Here is a 16,623-nt window from a genome sequence, read left to right on the forward strand (position 1 = left end):
TGGCCGACCTCAGGAGTGATTCTTTCCCAAAGCGTTGCCTTGGACACGTGCGCGCGGGTTGCGGCTGTGAGCGGTGATTGGCTGCGCCGCTCAGTGGAGCTGCCGGCGGGCCTATGAGTGGTTGTGGTCGGCTCAGTGCTCGACGCGGGACGCCCGCCGCGAATGGCGCACGTGCTTCTGCTTCGCCTGAGGTCGCTGACATTTTCGTGCTAGTCATCGGTCGTGTTTGTCGCGTGCAATACGTGCGGATGGTTTTTTTGCGTGGTTTGCGCTGCCATGGAGCCCCGATGAGTCAATCGGGCAGCCTGCTGTCTGCATTCCAGCGCTGCCGACGGCCATATTGTTTGAGCGTTTGTATTTCTCAGTCGCGTTTCTGCTCGACCAGGTGCTTGGTCAGCTGGCGCTTCTGCCTGTGCTGTCCAGAACGTATTTTTTCGATGTTGTCAGTGCCAATAGACCGGGTTGTTGCCAATCCGTATGCCGTATGTCACGATTCAGTAGCGAATTGCGATCTGGAATAACACTGGAGCGGAACACACGCCAGCGGTTGCGGCCATTGACTTACAGCAAGTGAATAACAGCAGCGTTTTGTGGATGTCCCAGTTTTAACGAGCCGGATATGTTTCCAACGCGTCGGGTAGCTATGTCGACAGCTTTGGCAACGCAAGAAACGGGATTTGAAGTGTTTTGGTTGGTCTATTTTGAAATATTAGCAAATCGATATTCTCGCATACCTTCCTGCGTACTGGCTTCGTATTTATCATGTCCTATGAGTGCGTCATGTCTTTAAACCTATATGCAGCGTACACGTCGTAGTGTATTTAAATTATGAGCGCGTATTAGATATACATATTTGCATTCCTTCCGCCTTGTGTTGTACCTGTGGCTGCAGTTGTTTGTGGGCTCTGCTGTCCACTCCCAGCGATTGCATACCCTTTGTCCCGTGGGAAGTAAAGCTCTTTGTTTGCGTTGTCACGGGAATCTTTTGTGAACGTTTGCAGCATTATTGGTGTCATTGCCGTGTACTTTTGTACATATTGACCAAATACACATTGCTGATTGTGATTCACGCTCTTTTGCTCCCTAGTAATGGAATACCAGCGTCCACCAACTAAACTCGTGAAAACCAGGTTTGACTTTTGTTTCTGGAATGAAGCACGCCAATTTCGATCGCCTGCTATGACGGGCTTCAGAACAACTGCACATGCTGACCGGAGCCTGTTGCGTAGAAGTTCCAACCAACCAGCGTAGAAGTTCAACTCAAATCAACGGAAACCTCGTCTTCGACTTTTGTGTCTAGCAATTTCGCTCCTTGCTGGACGGCTCTGGGTAAGAAACTGTTTTGTCGCGCGGTGATTCGAAGTTTTGCGGTGCAGATTGGCCCAAATTCATCAGCAATGCAAACTTCTGGGTGGTGAGCATAGACACGGCGTTGGTTACAACACCACACCTTCATCACGCCGACCACATAACCTTTATCAGCTTCCGGTTCTACGGCGCTTGGGCGCCACCTACCATACGTTTGACAACGCAAACGCTTGGAACGCAACGCATTTTTTGGCAACACGACACGACACGGCACATGACAACATGGCATGACACGACACGACACGACACGACACGACACGACAGGACACAACATGACATGACACGGCTGCGTGAAAAATTAATTTCGACGCTGTGAAGTGATTGTGATAATTTTCACTGATGATTGCTTTTTCCCCAAATTTTCACGTGCGCCACATTCATAGGCTCACAAACGAAACAATCGCTTCCTGGCGTGTTCGACACCGGCCTTTGTCTGTCTGGATATCCCGTGGGGGAGACCAAGAAACGATGCCTGCACAAAGCAGTTGTAATGTATTGAACAGATGATTGTCATTTATTGGTAAGTGGATTTGTGCATCGCCAACGCAACTTATTCTACCAATCTATTTCAAACATACATGCAGCGTAACATCACGTCTTACTACCACTTACACGTGCAACTGTGTGCTGCCACATGAGGAGACTATGCCAGCCCTGCCAGATGGCAACTGAAGGGTCGCACAAGTGCGCGGCTCGCCATGCAACCACCGTCGTGCACCCCAAAGGTCAAGAAATGCATGGTGCCGAACGTTTATTGAATGCAAGCGTGAATGCAAAGACTCCAGTGGCGGCGATGCCCCCGAGAAGGAACATCAGTGAGTAGCCGTAGCTGTCCAGCAGAAGATTAGTCGGCAGGTCGGGTAGGGGTGAGGCCAGGGCTCCGACCAGATAGATGGCGCCGTAAATTTGACCTACGCTCTCCTGGCGGAATGTGTCTGCCGTACCGGTTATCACGGCGGGCATTGTTCCTGAAAAGCAAAACGATATGCTCCAAACCCAAATAAGGTACATGACCTTACCAGCCCGTGACATGGCCTGTAGAGTATACATAAGGGTGCAGAACAAACCTGTTAGGGAAAGCATGACTGGCTTGTAGCTGAATGCGTCACACAGGGATCCCCACGTTATGCTATCCAGCATTTTGCAGATGGAGGAACCCGAACCAACAAGCTCGAGGAAGCGATCGTCTTTGATGAAGGTTTGGCCAAAGGCCTTCCACAGGGATGCAGCTATATCGGAGGCAAACTTGTTTAAGACATATGCGAGGAGCAGCTGATACAGCGCCATGTTTCTCAGCGCTTCTCTTAAAGCAAGGAATGTACCTTCTTTTTCAGGATTTTCCTCACTGATCACGTCGTCTGGCTCATGTTCAGTCAAATCTACGTCGGGGAGGTTGTTTTGTTCGCTGCTGCTGAGTTCCGATGAGAGGCAGCCTACATTCCGCGCTGGTGGATTATGAAGCCCGAAAACGCATATAATCTTTAGAAGGCCACAAAGCCCAGCCTGCAGCAGAAACACCTTCGGAACGCGATCCAGCAGCGCCGCATCGCGGAAGAAGCCGTCCTCCTCCGTAGACACATTATCAGGGTTGATGAAGCTGGTCTGTATGACGGTGAAGACCATGCCACTGAGACCGAAGCCGGCGGCCAATATTCCGCTCACCCTGCCCTTGCTGTTTGGGAACCACTTGCAGCCGACCAGCAACGGCACGGTGTACACCAGTCCCATTCCCACGCCGTTCATCACGCCGTACGTCATGATCACCCACATCAGGGACGTTTTGACGGAGACACTCGTCAGCGCGGTGGCTCCGCTGGCCACCACACTGCCGAGCAGTACGACGAGCCGGGGGCCGCAGCGCTCGTAGAGCATGCTGCCCAGAAGCACGATAAGGCCCTCAGTCAGACTCATCAGCGAGTTCACCCACACCGTCTGAGCGTAGCCCACGTCCTGACTGCCGCGGACGCGTAGGTACGATGTCAGGTAGGTGGTGAGGTTGCCTATTGTGAGCATGCAACTCATGGAGAAATGCAGCAGGAAGCCGGACGCGACCGCCAGCACGCCACGCACCGGAAGTCTGCAGGATATGTTGGCCGGCCACCGGAAGTGAGGCGATTGCGGCGCCATGTTCGGACGCTCACCCATCGACATAAAAGCAAGTGCCGACATTTACACGCTGGTTGAGAACAGATTTCTGGGGCTTTTCATCGGCTGATGTAAATCATAATGCATTGTCATGGTAAAGCGCATCTTCATAGGATGTTGCCGTCATATGGGATTTCTCACACTGGGAAAGGGGATGCGAAGCGTCCACGTACTTCTGTGCCTCAGTTTAACGCCCTCCCGAATTCGCGGTTTGCTATAACGAGAATGAATCGGGATAATATAATACTAACATCTGTCCCTTCCAAACTAAGGATAGTTGAGATTCGTGCAAAAAGACAGCAACGGTAAATTGTTCTCATTTTTGTATTTACATCAAGTTTTGTATAGTTTGTACCAGTTTTGTATCGTTCGGTGGATAGTGAGGCTCTACACCAGTTCAAAAAGAAATGCTCCTCAAAATTGGATGAACTAGGTTCGCATATCAATATGTACGGCGCTATTGACCGTAGCAGCATTAAACATATAAGGAACGGTTTATTGGTAAATTTTAAGTATGTTTGTGTGTGGTTCTGTGCGTTTGAAGCAAAAATCGATCGTGCAGGTTTCCTTGAATGTACCGGTGTCGTTCCCACCGTTCGCGATCGGTCATGTCAAACGCCTTGCCCCCCCCCCGCACACCCCTTTCAGAGTAAGGGTCAAAGTCATGTCTTCTTGTGTGGCTCTTGATAGCGTTGAAAAGCATACTGTCGTCGCTCAAATCGTAATCGTAATCAAAATCGTAATCAAATCGTATCGCGCCTCAGACGTCGCTATCAAGTTGAGTGTAAGTCAAGAGATCTTGCTCTTGAATCTCAAGATAATCAGATACAAATACAAACATGCAGGGTAAATGTCCACCCATAACTCAAACACGTGAAAGAACCCAGCGCCACATCATAAATGGGATCATTTACCACGTAGTAGACAGCATAGAGAAATTATCAGTCCATGAGCACACAGCATCTCAATTCAAGGCACGCTATGTCACTAATTGAGCAATGGACAGTGCCCTTTACACCTGTCGAGACAAATTTGTCAACATTCCAAATAAACATTACACGTTTGACAAGATCAGTTCTAGCATTCCCTGATACTGATACTAGAAAGCGCATACCAGAAGAAATCAACCTATCATTTTTATAAATATATTTGGAATTGTTTGCATGGATGACTGGTTTCAGAGTACCTGCTAGAGTACCTGCTTGTTGCGTGCACTTTGAACCCAAGTCATGCCGTCCAGTTCAACGGGTAATCTTGCCGCCGCTTTTCCAACAGACAGGAATGCAAAGGGTTCTACGTGCCACACAATGCTACGACATAGCCACCCTGGGCCTGAGCTCATCCTTGTTGGCCAGTTGCCAGCTGACCTTTCCATTTCAGTCGGACCAAACAATGCGCTCGCGCTGGGACTCGTACCAATTGCCGCTGGGTTTCGAGCCCAGCAGCTTTCCCCTAGACCATAGAGACGGCCTGTGCGACGGTTAGTACGCTATCGTGTTTATCAAAACATCGGGCCAACAAGGGCCCACCGAAGTGGCCTTCCTCAAGCTCCGCACACATCCTTTTACAAATGAGATCCTAAGACCGATAGAGTTTGTACACAAAAAAAAATAAATGTTGCTATAGAGGGACTTTCTGCAACTTTGTTTGGCTATACCTAGATCTCCTAGGTCTAAACGTATAACCTGCTAAGGTTACATTCACCCTTTCAGTCACACACCCACCTGACGCTGCAAGCCTGTCTGTCTTAATCTGATGCAACTAGCGGTTGTTTTTGTTGTTGCTGTTAAAAACAGATTTCTTTGTATTTGACCCTTGCTGGCAGAGCACCTAACACCTTCGGCTTCGATGAGAGAGCCCGGCTTCAAATCCCGGTGGAGCCGTGCTCTTGGGAGCTGATTTGGCCCCTGCAGTCGCTGGCGCTCCATACAGGGGTGCTCGATGTCGCGTGTCGCGCTCCCTTGCAAGCAAAAGGGAAGAGAGATAAAAGCAGCCCATCCCCATCTCTACGGACTTTCGAGCACAGCGTTCTCACTCCTACATGTTCTAAGTTCTCAGTCCCAAACATGGCATGAACTGCTTCAAACAACCTGATCCCAAATGGGATCCGTTCGTAGCCGGGGAAAGACGCAATGACGACGCGAGCTCTTTGTTATTAGTACCGACTTTTAACCGATTATCCGACCAGAATACGAAGGCGGCTCATCTACTCCGCAGCCGCCGCTGATACGCTGTCAATGCAATGAGCGGTGCCTGCTTGCCGATTCTCACCAGATCACCGGTCCCCGTGTGCTCACCGGTCTCTACTTGCCGCCAGTTGCTGCTGACTGGCGCATGATGAGTGAGCAGACTCTGTATGGGCGGGCAGTGCGGCAACTGATACGGCCTTAAGTGAACAAGATACGTCGAAAGTGGTGAGTGCAAGACAGCTTGGCATGCAACCCTGTTGGCAGGAACCGTGCCGTCGTGGGACGGGGATGCGTTTCCCTCCAATCTTCGCACAAGAGGGGACAGTTCCCCATTTCCACCAACCTTCTTCCCGGGGAAAGTCATTGCCAAGGTTCTCCAAGTGTGTTCAATGTCTTCAGTCCAGTGCATTGGTTAAAGCCTCATGGAAGGCGCTTTGAGGCGGCTGAAGCACGACACGCCAGGAAACATGTCTACATATTATACATTTCTCGAAATAGGTGAAAACTGATAATGCCCAGTTGTGCCTGCTTTTCGCTGTAGTCCCGAGTGAGAAGGCTGTTTCGCTACGCTCATGTTCCACAATAGTCCACGTGGTTACCGTCGCTTCCACCTTCGTGCTTGGCCATGCACGATAGCTCTGGAATGCGGATAGATAAAACCCTGCAGTTTTGTGCTTCTTTTATTTTGTTCATGACGCAGCTGAGAGTGTTGCTTGGCATAATGATACCTTGTATGAAATCGTCATTCTAGCATGAGTTCTGGGCCCATGTCCACCGAATTCGAGAGATATGTCTGGCGGTTAGTTTTCATGAAGGAAATATAGAAAAACCCAATCTTTCAGTAAATATAGGAATACCCGATGTACTAAATTACATTTGCATTTCATCATCAACGCTATGAGCACTTGGTCACATGACCACATCGAACAGCTTTGGATGATAGAACTTCTATTTAAAATAAAGGCAGTCTATACCTGGCTCGGGCCAGAGTGGCGAGAAGATTTGTCTCTCTCAAGGCTTTCCGAACTTGGCCAAAAATGCTAAAACGCGTTGCGCAACATTTGTGGTACCTTTTTTATTTACTTCACACCCCGTGTGCAAACCTTAATTTCCAAGCAGGTTACATAAGTGGCTCAGGTGATGCCTGAGGTGGAACTTTTCACTTGTGCCATGGCATCAGAATACAGATCACAAGCGGTGAGATTGGGCGGTTTTGTACATATACCTTTTTACATATACCTTTTGCCGCGCGCGTCGTTGTTTTGTACCCCTTTTGTCACAACACCGCCATGATGGTTAATTTCGGCCTGCCTAGAAATGAGGCCCACTAACCTATGCCCGACTGAGGGACGGCTGCCATGTACAACTGACTAGCGCATCATCCCTCCCCCCCCCCCCCCCGTCTGGCTTATAAACGGTCGGGCGAGGTAAAAATAAGGACATCGTTGGAAATTGCATCTTGAGTAAAGCTCGAAGCACAGCATATCGAACTTTTTTGTTTAATATTTAATCCCTTTATGGCTACATAGCGGCATTGTTACCAGAGAGCGTACTCCGCCACCGCCGGCCGGGTTGGCAAAACCTGACGTAAGCGTTCTAACGCTAAGGTTTTAACCTGCACCTCTCCGCATCATTGTCAGCGAAACACATCCGAGTACCTTATTGTCTTTTATGTTCCTAAATTATTCCGAAAACTCCGTGTAAGCGCCTGGTATGTTTTCAAAATATATTTTTATAGGCTTCTTGCACTTTAAGGCGTAATTTGTCAACATGGGGTTGGGCCGGGTTGGCAAAACCTGACGTAAGCGTTCTAACGCGAAGGTTTAACCTGCACTCTCCGCATCATTGTCAGTGAAACACATCGGAGTACCTTAACTGTCTTTTATGTTCCTAAATTATTCCGAAAACTCCGTGTAAGCGCCTGGTATATTTTCAAAATACATTTTTCATGAACTTCTTACACTTTAAGGCGTAATTTTGTCAACATGGGACAAATAATTTTTCGACCACGAGGTCGCTTGATTTGGCCAAAGGCGATAACGAGACCAGCAGTAATGCATGGAGGCTCCAGAAATGTTCCAGAATAATCAAACACAATGTATCTGAACGTTTGCCGCTTGCGTCTTTATGTTTCCTCACCCCACTGAAAAACCTTAGTGGATCATAGATGTCCCTTCCCTATCCTGGCCGCGATAAGGGATCCAAACGTACATACACATTGGCAACAACCCAACATCTCCTTCCTTTTGAATTCTTTACGTCGTAACATTTCGCTCAACTAATCGGAACAGGCTCCCTTTCATCCATGTCTTTCCTACCTTCACCCTGCCAGGGCTTTTGTCCCTGATCTTTTAAAAGCTGTGGGTACTGACCCCAGGGAGGCACCCAGGGGCGCTGCCAACAGGGGCAAGGGGGCGGCTGCCGCCTTCTCGTGCGCCAAAGGTAGCATATCCTTCACTTCTCTTCGAAATTAAAGGACACGCTATCATGCTGACAGTAGGCCGAAATAGCCGGGACATACATCGCGTATTGGAAGGGTCAAATGCTTGCATGCGCTGTGCTGAGAGGATTCTTCGAAATGCTGATACGACATTCCAACCGATGGTGCGGCGCAAGCTACAATAATGATATACATAATTATGATCATGTGATAGAATGCCACTTGCGAAGTGCAAAAACCTTTCACCCATTTTACTCAAGCATCGCAGTGAGGGCTGCATGATCTCTTGCCCAAATCAGACACTGAGGGCGCCGCCCCGTGCCGGTTGAGATTGGTGAGTAAGGGGATTACGCACAGAATGATGCTACTCGTTATACAGTTACTTCAGACAGGCGATTTTCTTACTCGTTATTCTATTATCATAAAGAAGATTTTAAAAACTTTCTTCAGTCTGTTGCTCCGTTTCTGTTTCAAACCATTTGAAAAAATCAGAAAAAACAGTAGTACGTGTTTCCTAAGACAATGGCATACCCCCAAAGCACTAAGACCAAACCGCGAAAACGTGGTTCGAAAACTAGCATTATATTTTTTGGTTTGGTGCCTCTCAGAAGCAATGTTAAAGGAAGGGGTATGTCTCCCCTCCGCCTGAGGGTCCGGGTTTTTCATTTCTCACTACAGGTGGTTTGCGACCAAAATCGTTTAAATCCGCGTGATGCCCGCTCACCGAGTTCATATCCTCCTGTCGGGAAAATTCTGGCTGCACCTCCGACATCTGTATTAATGGAATGTTCTACATTTGAACATATTGAGGTAGGCACCAGACATGATGGGAAAAGCTTACTTGTAGCTATTGGTAAGATTTCAAGGTTCAAAAATGACGCTAGGTAGCAAAATTTTAAAGTTTGTGAACATGCGTTCAATTACGTCATTATTTGATGGCGTCATGGAATGGTTCTGTGACGACAGCAATACCTGGCAGCATCTGGCAGCCAGACCTAAAAATACCTCCAAACACACCAAAGCTGACGCCAACCGACCATTCTCGTCGCGAGGTCTGTGTCGGGTGGCGGGTTAGTGGGCGGGTTATCTGTGGATTTTTTCTCTTGGTGCTGGCCGTAAGAAAAGCTTTGGGGGACTGTTTGACATACGTAAGGTAGCGATCTCCAGCTTTTATGGAAAATAATTAATATCAAAGCAGGATATGCTGTGCTCCTGCTCTTGCTGCTGTGCTCTTGATAACTTAGTCAATACTTTATTGTCCGCCCATCGTTGCCTGAAATGCTGTAGTCCTGGCATTGATGTCATGTGATGTGCACGTTAGTTAATTTCTTGGAAATGCATGGAAATGCGGTGCCATGCGAAAATTAATGGCTTTGTAACGTTGCTATGAGTTGATTGTCAAAGCATTGCTATTGCTATGGTAAAGATGGTAAGGTTGGGCTACCAATAGTTTTTTTCTAGACTTATTCATGCCATTAATAGTCAACCCTGGTATAACCACTGGGGTGCAATGCATTCTTGCTATTGATAGTCCTTTGGCATTGCTAAATCAGTCGTTACCCAGTCATTCACCAAATTACAGGCTGCTGTCTCAGAGGCTTGACAGAGTTGTCGACCATCGGTAAATTGTGTAATGGCACGGGTCAACAGCTACGGCACTATTCAGTGCTGTACTGTGGCATGATATAATGCGCAGCGATATATAGTTTTTGGTTGTTGCAATCCATGCTGCTTTCACAATAAATTTCATGATGAAAAGATGTGTCACATCTCGTATTGACTCCCATGTGGCATGTGACTGACCAAACACCACATGCTACAATAAATCACTTTCAGCAAAGCAGGCAACCAATAAGTTGCATTGCTCAGGCTGTTTTGGGAATCCACAAAATGTAGGTGACAAAGATGCAAACATCTTCCACTTCCACAGTCATGCAACATGCTGCAGCTATCCAGGCAGCTATCCAGCTATCCAGGCGGCAGCTACATCATCACCAGGCTGCTTTACTAAAAAATAACGGGAAAAATTTTACATATGGTGAAATGGCACTGCAAACATGCTGACCTTGTACAAAGCTGGAAACATGACAAGTGCATATAGTTATGGTTGGATGGGCAAAATTCAAAGAAGTGATGAAGCTGCCAGTGCACACAAGGCTCATGATAAAAATATTATAACGTGCTGTCGAAGACGCCAACAGCAATAATTTTCCACCTTTCTCAGCACCCAGTATCACACGCAAGTTGCACTGGCTATGACACTGATGACTCACGAGCAATGCTCCAGCATACAAAATTGTGAAGACTACAACGTGCATCAGTAATAGTACAGCTCTATATTTCCAAAAAAGTTAGGGAAAGATAATTTTGCAAAGCCATTTAATGTGAGCCCGTACCGGGTATGTGCATTTATGAGCTGTACGCATTAGCCCCTACTGCCAAAATCAATTGCTGATATAATGACAAGCAATGGATTAATTACATGCTGTAATATCTCAATAGGCTCAAAATGCTGGCAAGATCATAATAAGAAAATGCTGAAGTACCAGCTTTCCTTTGTATACCCCTTCAACATAAGTGCTAGTGCTTATCTTAGCTTGCCAGTGCTCCCTCGTCATGTTCAAACACAAACGCAAAGGAAGGGAGAGGTATCAATAAATCAAATTTTATTGGGAGTCAGTAGACTCAAGAATACGAAAACCATTTTCTCTCAGAGGTACAAACCTCGCACGCACAGTCCCCATCACATCAATATCAATACAGGCCACTAGCACACACCACCAGTGATCACACACATTTCAAGCCCCCATCTACACTCTTTTGAAATAAGTGTGATCTCACACTTACACAGTTCGCGGAACAATCAAATTGCAGGTTTGTCGCAATTTCCCATAGGTTTTCAGTCATAACATCACATTTGGTCGTGACCTTCCTTCAAAACAAAGTCACAACGGGGGTTCATGGCAATGCGGATCAAGAGAAGAAGAAGAAGAAGAAAAGATGGAAAGAAAGAAAGAAAAAGAAAAGATTTCTTCAAGAAGAAGAAAAACGCTAGCAGGGGAAGAAAGACAGATTTTCCGTGCCGTCTTCGTTTTATAACTTTCGGGAGAGTGCCCGTTTTTTTGGGTGCCGTACTTTTTGCAGACAGTGGCGTTCTTTATTAAAACATTGGCCCGTGGCCTAGAAATAACGAGAAATGACCCGTCCATCACAAGTACGCGCCACCCGAAAGAGCTTACGCTTTCGTTCGCGACAGGCGTTCAGCAGCGAAATCGTGTTAACAGCCAATCATCTTCCGCGCATTGCATCATACATGCTGCATCATCACGTTGTGAATGTAACAGCGGCCATGCTGTTTTGGCCAGAGAACAGCCTGTAGTATGACCGCGATCGCATGACGTTTCCATGACGTCATTAATGCCGAGGCAACTTTGAAATAGGCTCCAAATAAGCCTTTTTGCACTTTTGCGGGCGTGCAACTCGCTTTAGTTATGCGAAGGAGCGCAGTAAACGGAGAAAAAGGCGCAGCGTTGCCCACACCATTATCACATTCATCTTCGTAATTTGCGGCACGGACGAGTTCCGGTTTCCATCCCCAGCCTGTAGATGTCTCGCCGGTCGTCACCGATTCTTTCCAGGTGACGCCGGCGTTGACCAACTGCTTTGGTGACAAACATTTTCGCCTGCCTCTGGCTTTACGCACATTTCTGGAGCCTGAAATGATGGGGTGCATTCATAAAGACGTGATAAGTTACAGAAGGGCGTGCCGTATCGTAATGATTAACCTCACTTTAAAGGAACCGACTGCGACTCAGCGTGCAGCCGTGTTTCATGTGGTGGACTCAGTGCGCAGCCGTTATTGATGTGGTGGAGTGAGTGCGCAGCCGTTTTTTGTTTGGTGGATTCAGCGCGCAGTCGTTGTTTGTGTCGTTGTTTCATGTTACGGCGTTACTCCCCTTTCAGTCAGCAAACGACCGCCGTACAGACGCAGAACTGTCTCGTAACAGAAAACTGTGCTGAACATTTCGGTAAGCCTGAAACACCCCAATGACAAAAAGCTATGATACAGTTTTGGCTTTTTATGCAACTGACGCTATACCTGTGCTATTTGGGTGTTTGTGATTCGCTTGCATTTTGCGTGTATTCATCCTCTTGGATGAGAATGCTAAACTTTGCAAGTGCCAAAATGCTTTTTCTGATGATTTTGTCTTTTCTGATGATTTTACGCAGGCGCCAGCGGACGAACCAGTCAAAGCCTGCCGTTTCAGGCCGGTCTCTTGAATCTAAGCTCATGCCAAGACGGGGCGATACTTTTCGAGATACGAGACGGATCGTACGTGTGTGAAACCAAGATCAGGTTATGTTCTTGGTTGTTACGCCTGAACTCAGATCACCAGCCATCCAATCTGTTACGAGACAGCTGTCAGCGGTCTTTTGCCGACTGATTAGGGAGCAATGCAGAACCATAGGCCACCCACAACAAAGGCTGCCCGCCGAGTCCACCACACAAACAACGGCTGTGCGCTGAGTCCACCACACAAACAACGGCTGCCCGCCGAGTCCACCACACAAACAACGGCTGTGCGCTGAGTCCACCACACAAACAACGGCTGCCCGCCGAGTCCACCACACAAACAACGGCTGTGCGCTGAGTCCACCACAAACAACAGCTGCACACTGAGTCCACCACACAAACAACGGCTGCGCGCTGAGTCCACCACACAAACAACAGCTGCACACTGAGTCCACCACACAAACAACGGCTGCGCGCTGACTCGCAGCCGGCTCCTGTTAAGTGGGACACCATCACGGTACGACACGCCCTTCTGTAACTTACCTGTCCTTCATGAGCAAACCCCACCATCCCTGGCTCTAAAAATGTGCGGAAACCAGAGGCAGGCGGAGCGAAATCCAAGGCGGTGATCATCCGCTGCTTTTCCCAGCGGGCGACCGGGCTATCATCGCGATCGCCCCCTAGGAAGCAGCGGTGACGACCGACGGGACATCTGCAGGCTGGGATCGGAAACCGGGAACTCGTCTGTGCCCGCAAATTACGAAAATGAATGTGGTAGCGTTGTGGACAAAGAACCGGCATAACTACTCCTTGCAATAAGTATACGTCGGAGTGTCGACGGATGTGGGGTCCATACCAGGAATGTCAAAGGATGTGGGGTCCATGCCAGGAATGTCGAAGGATGTGGGGTCCACGCCAAGAGTGTCGAAGGATGTGACGTCCACGACAAGAGTGTCGAAGGATGTGGTGTCCACTCCAGGGGTGCCAAAGATGTGGTGACGCAGCATGTTTACACACAGCATAAGCGCTGGGCATGAATATAGTCTTGCCCAAGCCAGCTTGGAAGGAAGATAAACGTGTAGCACGGTGTCTTGATGAAGGCGAGAGGGGGGGGGGGGGGTGATTTGACGCTTTTTCTTCCATTCACTGTGGTTCTTCAGCTAAATAACATATTTATCAGCAGTGCAGCCAGGATTTTTTCTCACAGGGGGGGGGGGAGCAGGGGTTGAGCTTGGTAAATGGGACATCACAGCGATTTTTGGCTTTATGTCGAAGGCCACATATAGCGGTTCGCGAAAAAATCCAGGCTTTTTGGGAGGGAGGTGTTTTCTACACCTTGGCTTTGCTCCTGAGAGGCACCAAACCAAAACAATCTAAGGCTAGTTTTTCGACCAACATTTTGCGGTTCGTTCTGTTGTTATGGGAATACCATTGCCTTAGGAAACGCGTAAAACGGTTGTTCTGTTTTTGAAACGGTTTGACAGCAGAAAAGAACTGGCAAACTTAACAAATTTTGTCACATTTCCTGCATAGTAGTGGAAGACCTAGCAACAAAATCCAATTTTCTCTGAGTAACTATGTGAAGAGTAGCATAATAACTGTGGTGATACCGTCGCTCACCAATGTCAATAGGCGGGGTGCGGCGCCAGCGGTGTTTTGATTGGGGCACGAGATCATGCTGCCCTCACTACGATACTTGTGAAAAAATTGGTGACCTCTTCACCTCTGTTCACCTCTGTGCATTGACCTCCATGCACGGAGGTGAAAACATGCTTACTGACTACCAGGGTGGGGGACAGAAAATACGAGGATAACTGCCGAGCAGCCACCCGACAGACTGCAACTATTTTCTTGCAAAGTCAGTTTTAATTTTTTCAACGATTTTTTAAAACGCTTTTGCTGTGGAGTTATGGACGGCAACAATGGCATCATACATGATACTTTGAGTTTAGTGCTGGTTTCTATCAGTGAGAAGACAGCCACTGGTGGCCGGAAGGTATCAACCGGCGAAACGGAGTCAATTTCTGTAAGGGTCTGTCATGCTCAAGTTTCGGAGGGAATTTAACCTTTACCGCTTGTCTCCTGGAGCCGTTCTTTTGTCATCGCCATTCGGCGCGCTACATGTCTGACGTTTATGGACACGTGTTGGTGCTTCGTTGGGGTTGCGATCTTGTTGTGGCGGAGACGTCATTACGTGCCTACTGGCCGCCCGTAGTTTTAAGTGTTTTCACAACACAACACACACACACACACACCACCACACACACCACACACACACACACACACACACACACACACACACAACACACCACCACACACACACACAACACACACAACACACACACACAACCAACACACACCACACACACCACCACACACATGTGTCAAAATGTGTCAAAATGTTTAATGTGTCAAATCGTCACTGCGTCTCGAGAAAACGACGCAATCGACTGATCATGACGAAACGCTGACCGAGTAACTACACTGCAACATCACACACCCACACCACGCCCACGCTCACTCCCACACCCACACCCACACCCCCACACCCACACCCACACCCACACCCACACCCACACCCACACCCACACCCACACACCCCCCACACACACCCACCCCCACACACACACCCCCCCCACCCCACCCACACACCCACACCCACCACCCACCCCACCCCCCACCCACCCACACCACACCCACACCCACACCCACCACACACCACAAACACACCACACACCACACACACACACACACACACACACACACACACACACACACACCACACACACACACACACACACACACACACACACACACACACATATATATATATATATATATATATATATATATATATATATATATATATCACACTTTTCGACTAGGTTGGGGGAATTAAGATCGTCCCTATATAGCCCGAAGTCCTCTGCGTTGAGGCTTTGCCTGTATGTTCAGTTGCCGGGCATGCTGCTGTCGCGATCCGACCGAAGCTCCCTTGAGAAGTGTTGACCAATACGATTTTGCGTCCACCGGGTTTCATTAGAAAGCCAAGGAGACAACATCTGGCATCTGGCAAAATAAAAGAAGCACAAAACTACAGGGCTTTATCTATTCCCGTTCCAGAGCTTTCGTGCAAGGTCAGTCACGAAGGTGGAAGCGACGGTAAACACGTGATTGTTGTGGAACGAGAGTGTAAGAAAACAACTCTCGCACTCGGGCCGGCAGCGAAAGGCAAGCACAACTGGGCATTATCAGTTTTCACCTATTTCAGGGTATATGTAATACATAGGCATGTGATTCCTGGCATGTCGTGCTTCAGCCGCCTCAAGCTGCCTTCCATCCGGCTTTAACCAAGGCACTGGACTGAAGACATTGAACACACTCGGACCACCCTGGCAATGGCGCCAGTGGTCATTTGAATGCGTCTCAGGATCAGCGAACAAATCAGCAACCTCCACGAGGTAGATTTGACTGAACAGAAGCCAGACGACGTGGCCAGCGAGGAAAATCTTGAAAAGGACGGTTCATTCTCTGCACTAAGAGAAGTGCTGAAAGATATGGCGCTGTGTCAGCTGCTCCTGGCACATGCTTTAAACAAATTTGCCTTCGACATCCCTGTGGAAGGCATTTGGCCAAACGTTCACCAAAGACGATCGCTTCCTCGAGCTTATTGGTTCGGGTTCCTCCATCTGCAAAATGCTGGGTAGCATAACGTGGGGATCCCTGTGTGACGCATTCAGCTACAAGCTAGTCATGCTTTTGCTGACAGGTTTGTTCTGCGCCCTTATGTATACTCTACAGGCTATACCACGGGGTGGTGAGGTCAAGTACCTCACCTGGGTTTGGGGCATATCGTTTGATTTTCGGGAACAATGTCAGTCGTTGTAACTGCCACAGCAGACACATTCGGCCAGGAGAGCGTAGGTCAAATTTACGGCGTCATCTACCTGGTCGGAGCACTGGCCTCACCCCTACCCGACCTGCTGACTAATCTTCTGCTGGACAGCTACGGCTACTCACTGATGTTCCTTCTCGGGGGCATCGCCGCCACTGGAGTCTTTGCATTCACGCTTGCATTCAATAAACGTTCGGCACCATGCATTTCTTGACCTTTGGGGTGCACGACGGTGGTTGCATGGCGAGCCGCGCACTTGTGCGACCCTGCAGTTGCCATCTGGCAGGGCTGG

At 48.4% G+C, this 16,623-nt stretch overlaps 1 protein-coding gene across 1 annotated transcript; it reads right to left on the bottom strand.

Moving 5' to 3' along the window:
* Positions 1-361: 361 nt before the first annotated feature.
* Positions 362-3,495, bottom strand: LOC119104730 (monocarboxylate transporter 9-like). Its single transcript, XM_037228447.1, has 2 exons — positions 2,872-3,495; positions 362-415 (listed from the first exon to the last, which is right to left on the bottom strand). Exons 1-2 carry the CDS (start codon positions 3,493-3,495, stop codon positions 362-364), a joined length of 678 nt encoding a protein of 225 aa, XP_037084342.1.
* Between the last annotated feature and the right edge of the window lie 13,128 nt (positions 3,496-16,623).

This window comes from Pollicipes pollicipes, unplaced genomic scaffold (genome assembly GCF_011947565.3).
Source record: "Pollicipes pollicipes isolate AB1234 unplaced genomic scaffold, Ppol_2.1 Scaffold_6052;HRSCAF=7182_pilon_pilon_pilon, whole genome shotgun sequence".
NCBI classification, from domain to species: domain Eukaryota; kingdom Metazoa; phylum Arthropoda; class Thecostraca; order Pollicipedomorpha; family Pollicipedidae; genus Pollicipes; species Pollicipes pollicipes.

Coding starts and splice junctions, on each gene's coding strand:
- LOC119104730 (XM_037228447.1), bottom strand. CDS start 3,495: ATGGCGCCGCAATCGCCTCACTTCCGGTGGCCGGCCAACATATCCTGC. Junction 416..2,871: donor CGAAGGTGTTTCTGCTGCAG/GCTGGGCTTTGT, acceptor CGTTCTGGACAG/CACAGGCAGAAGCGCCAGCT.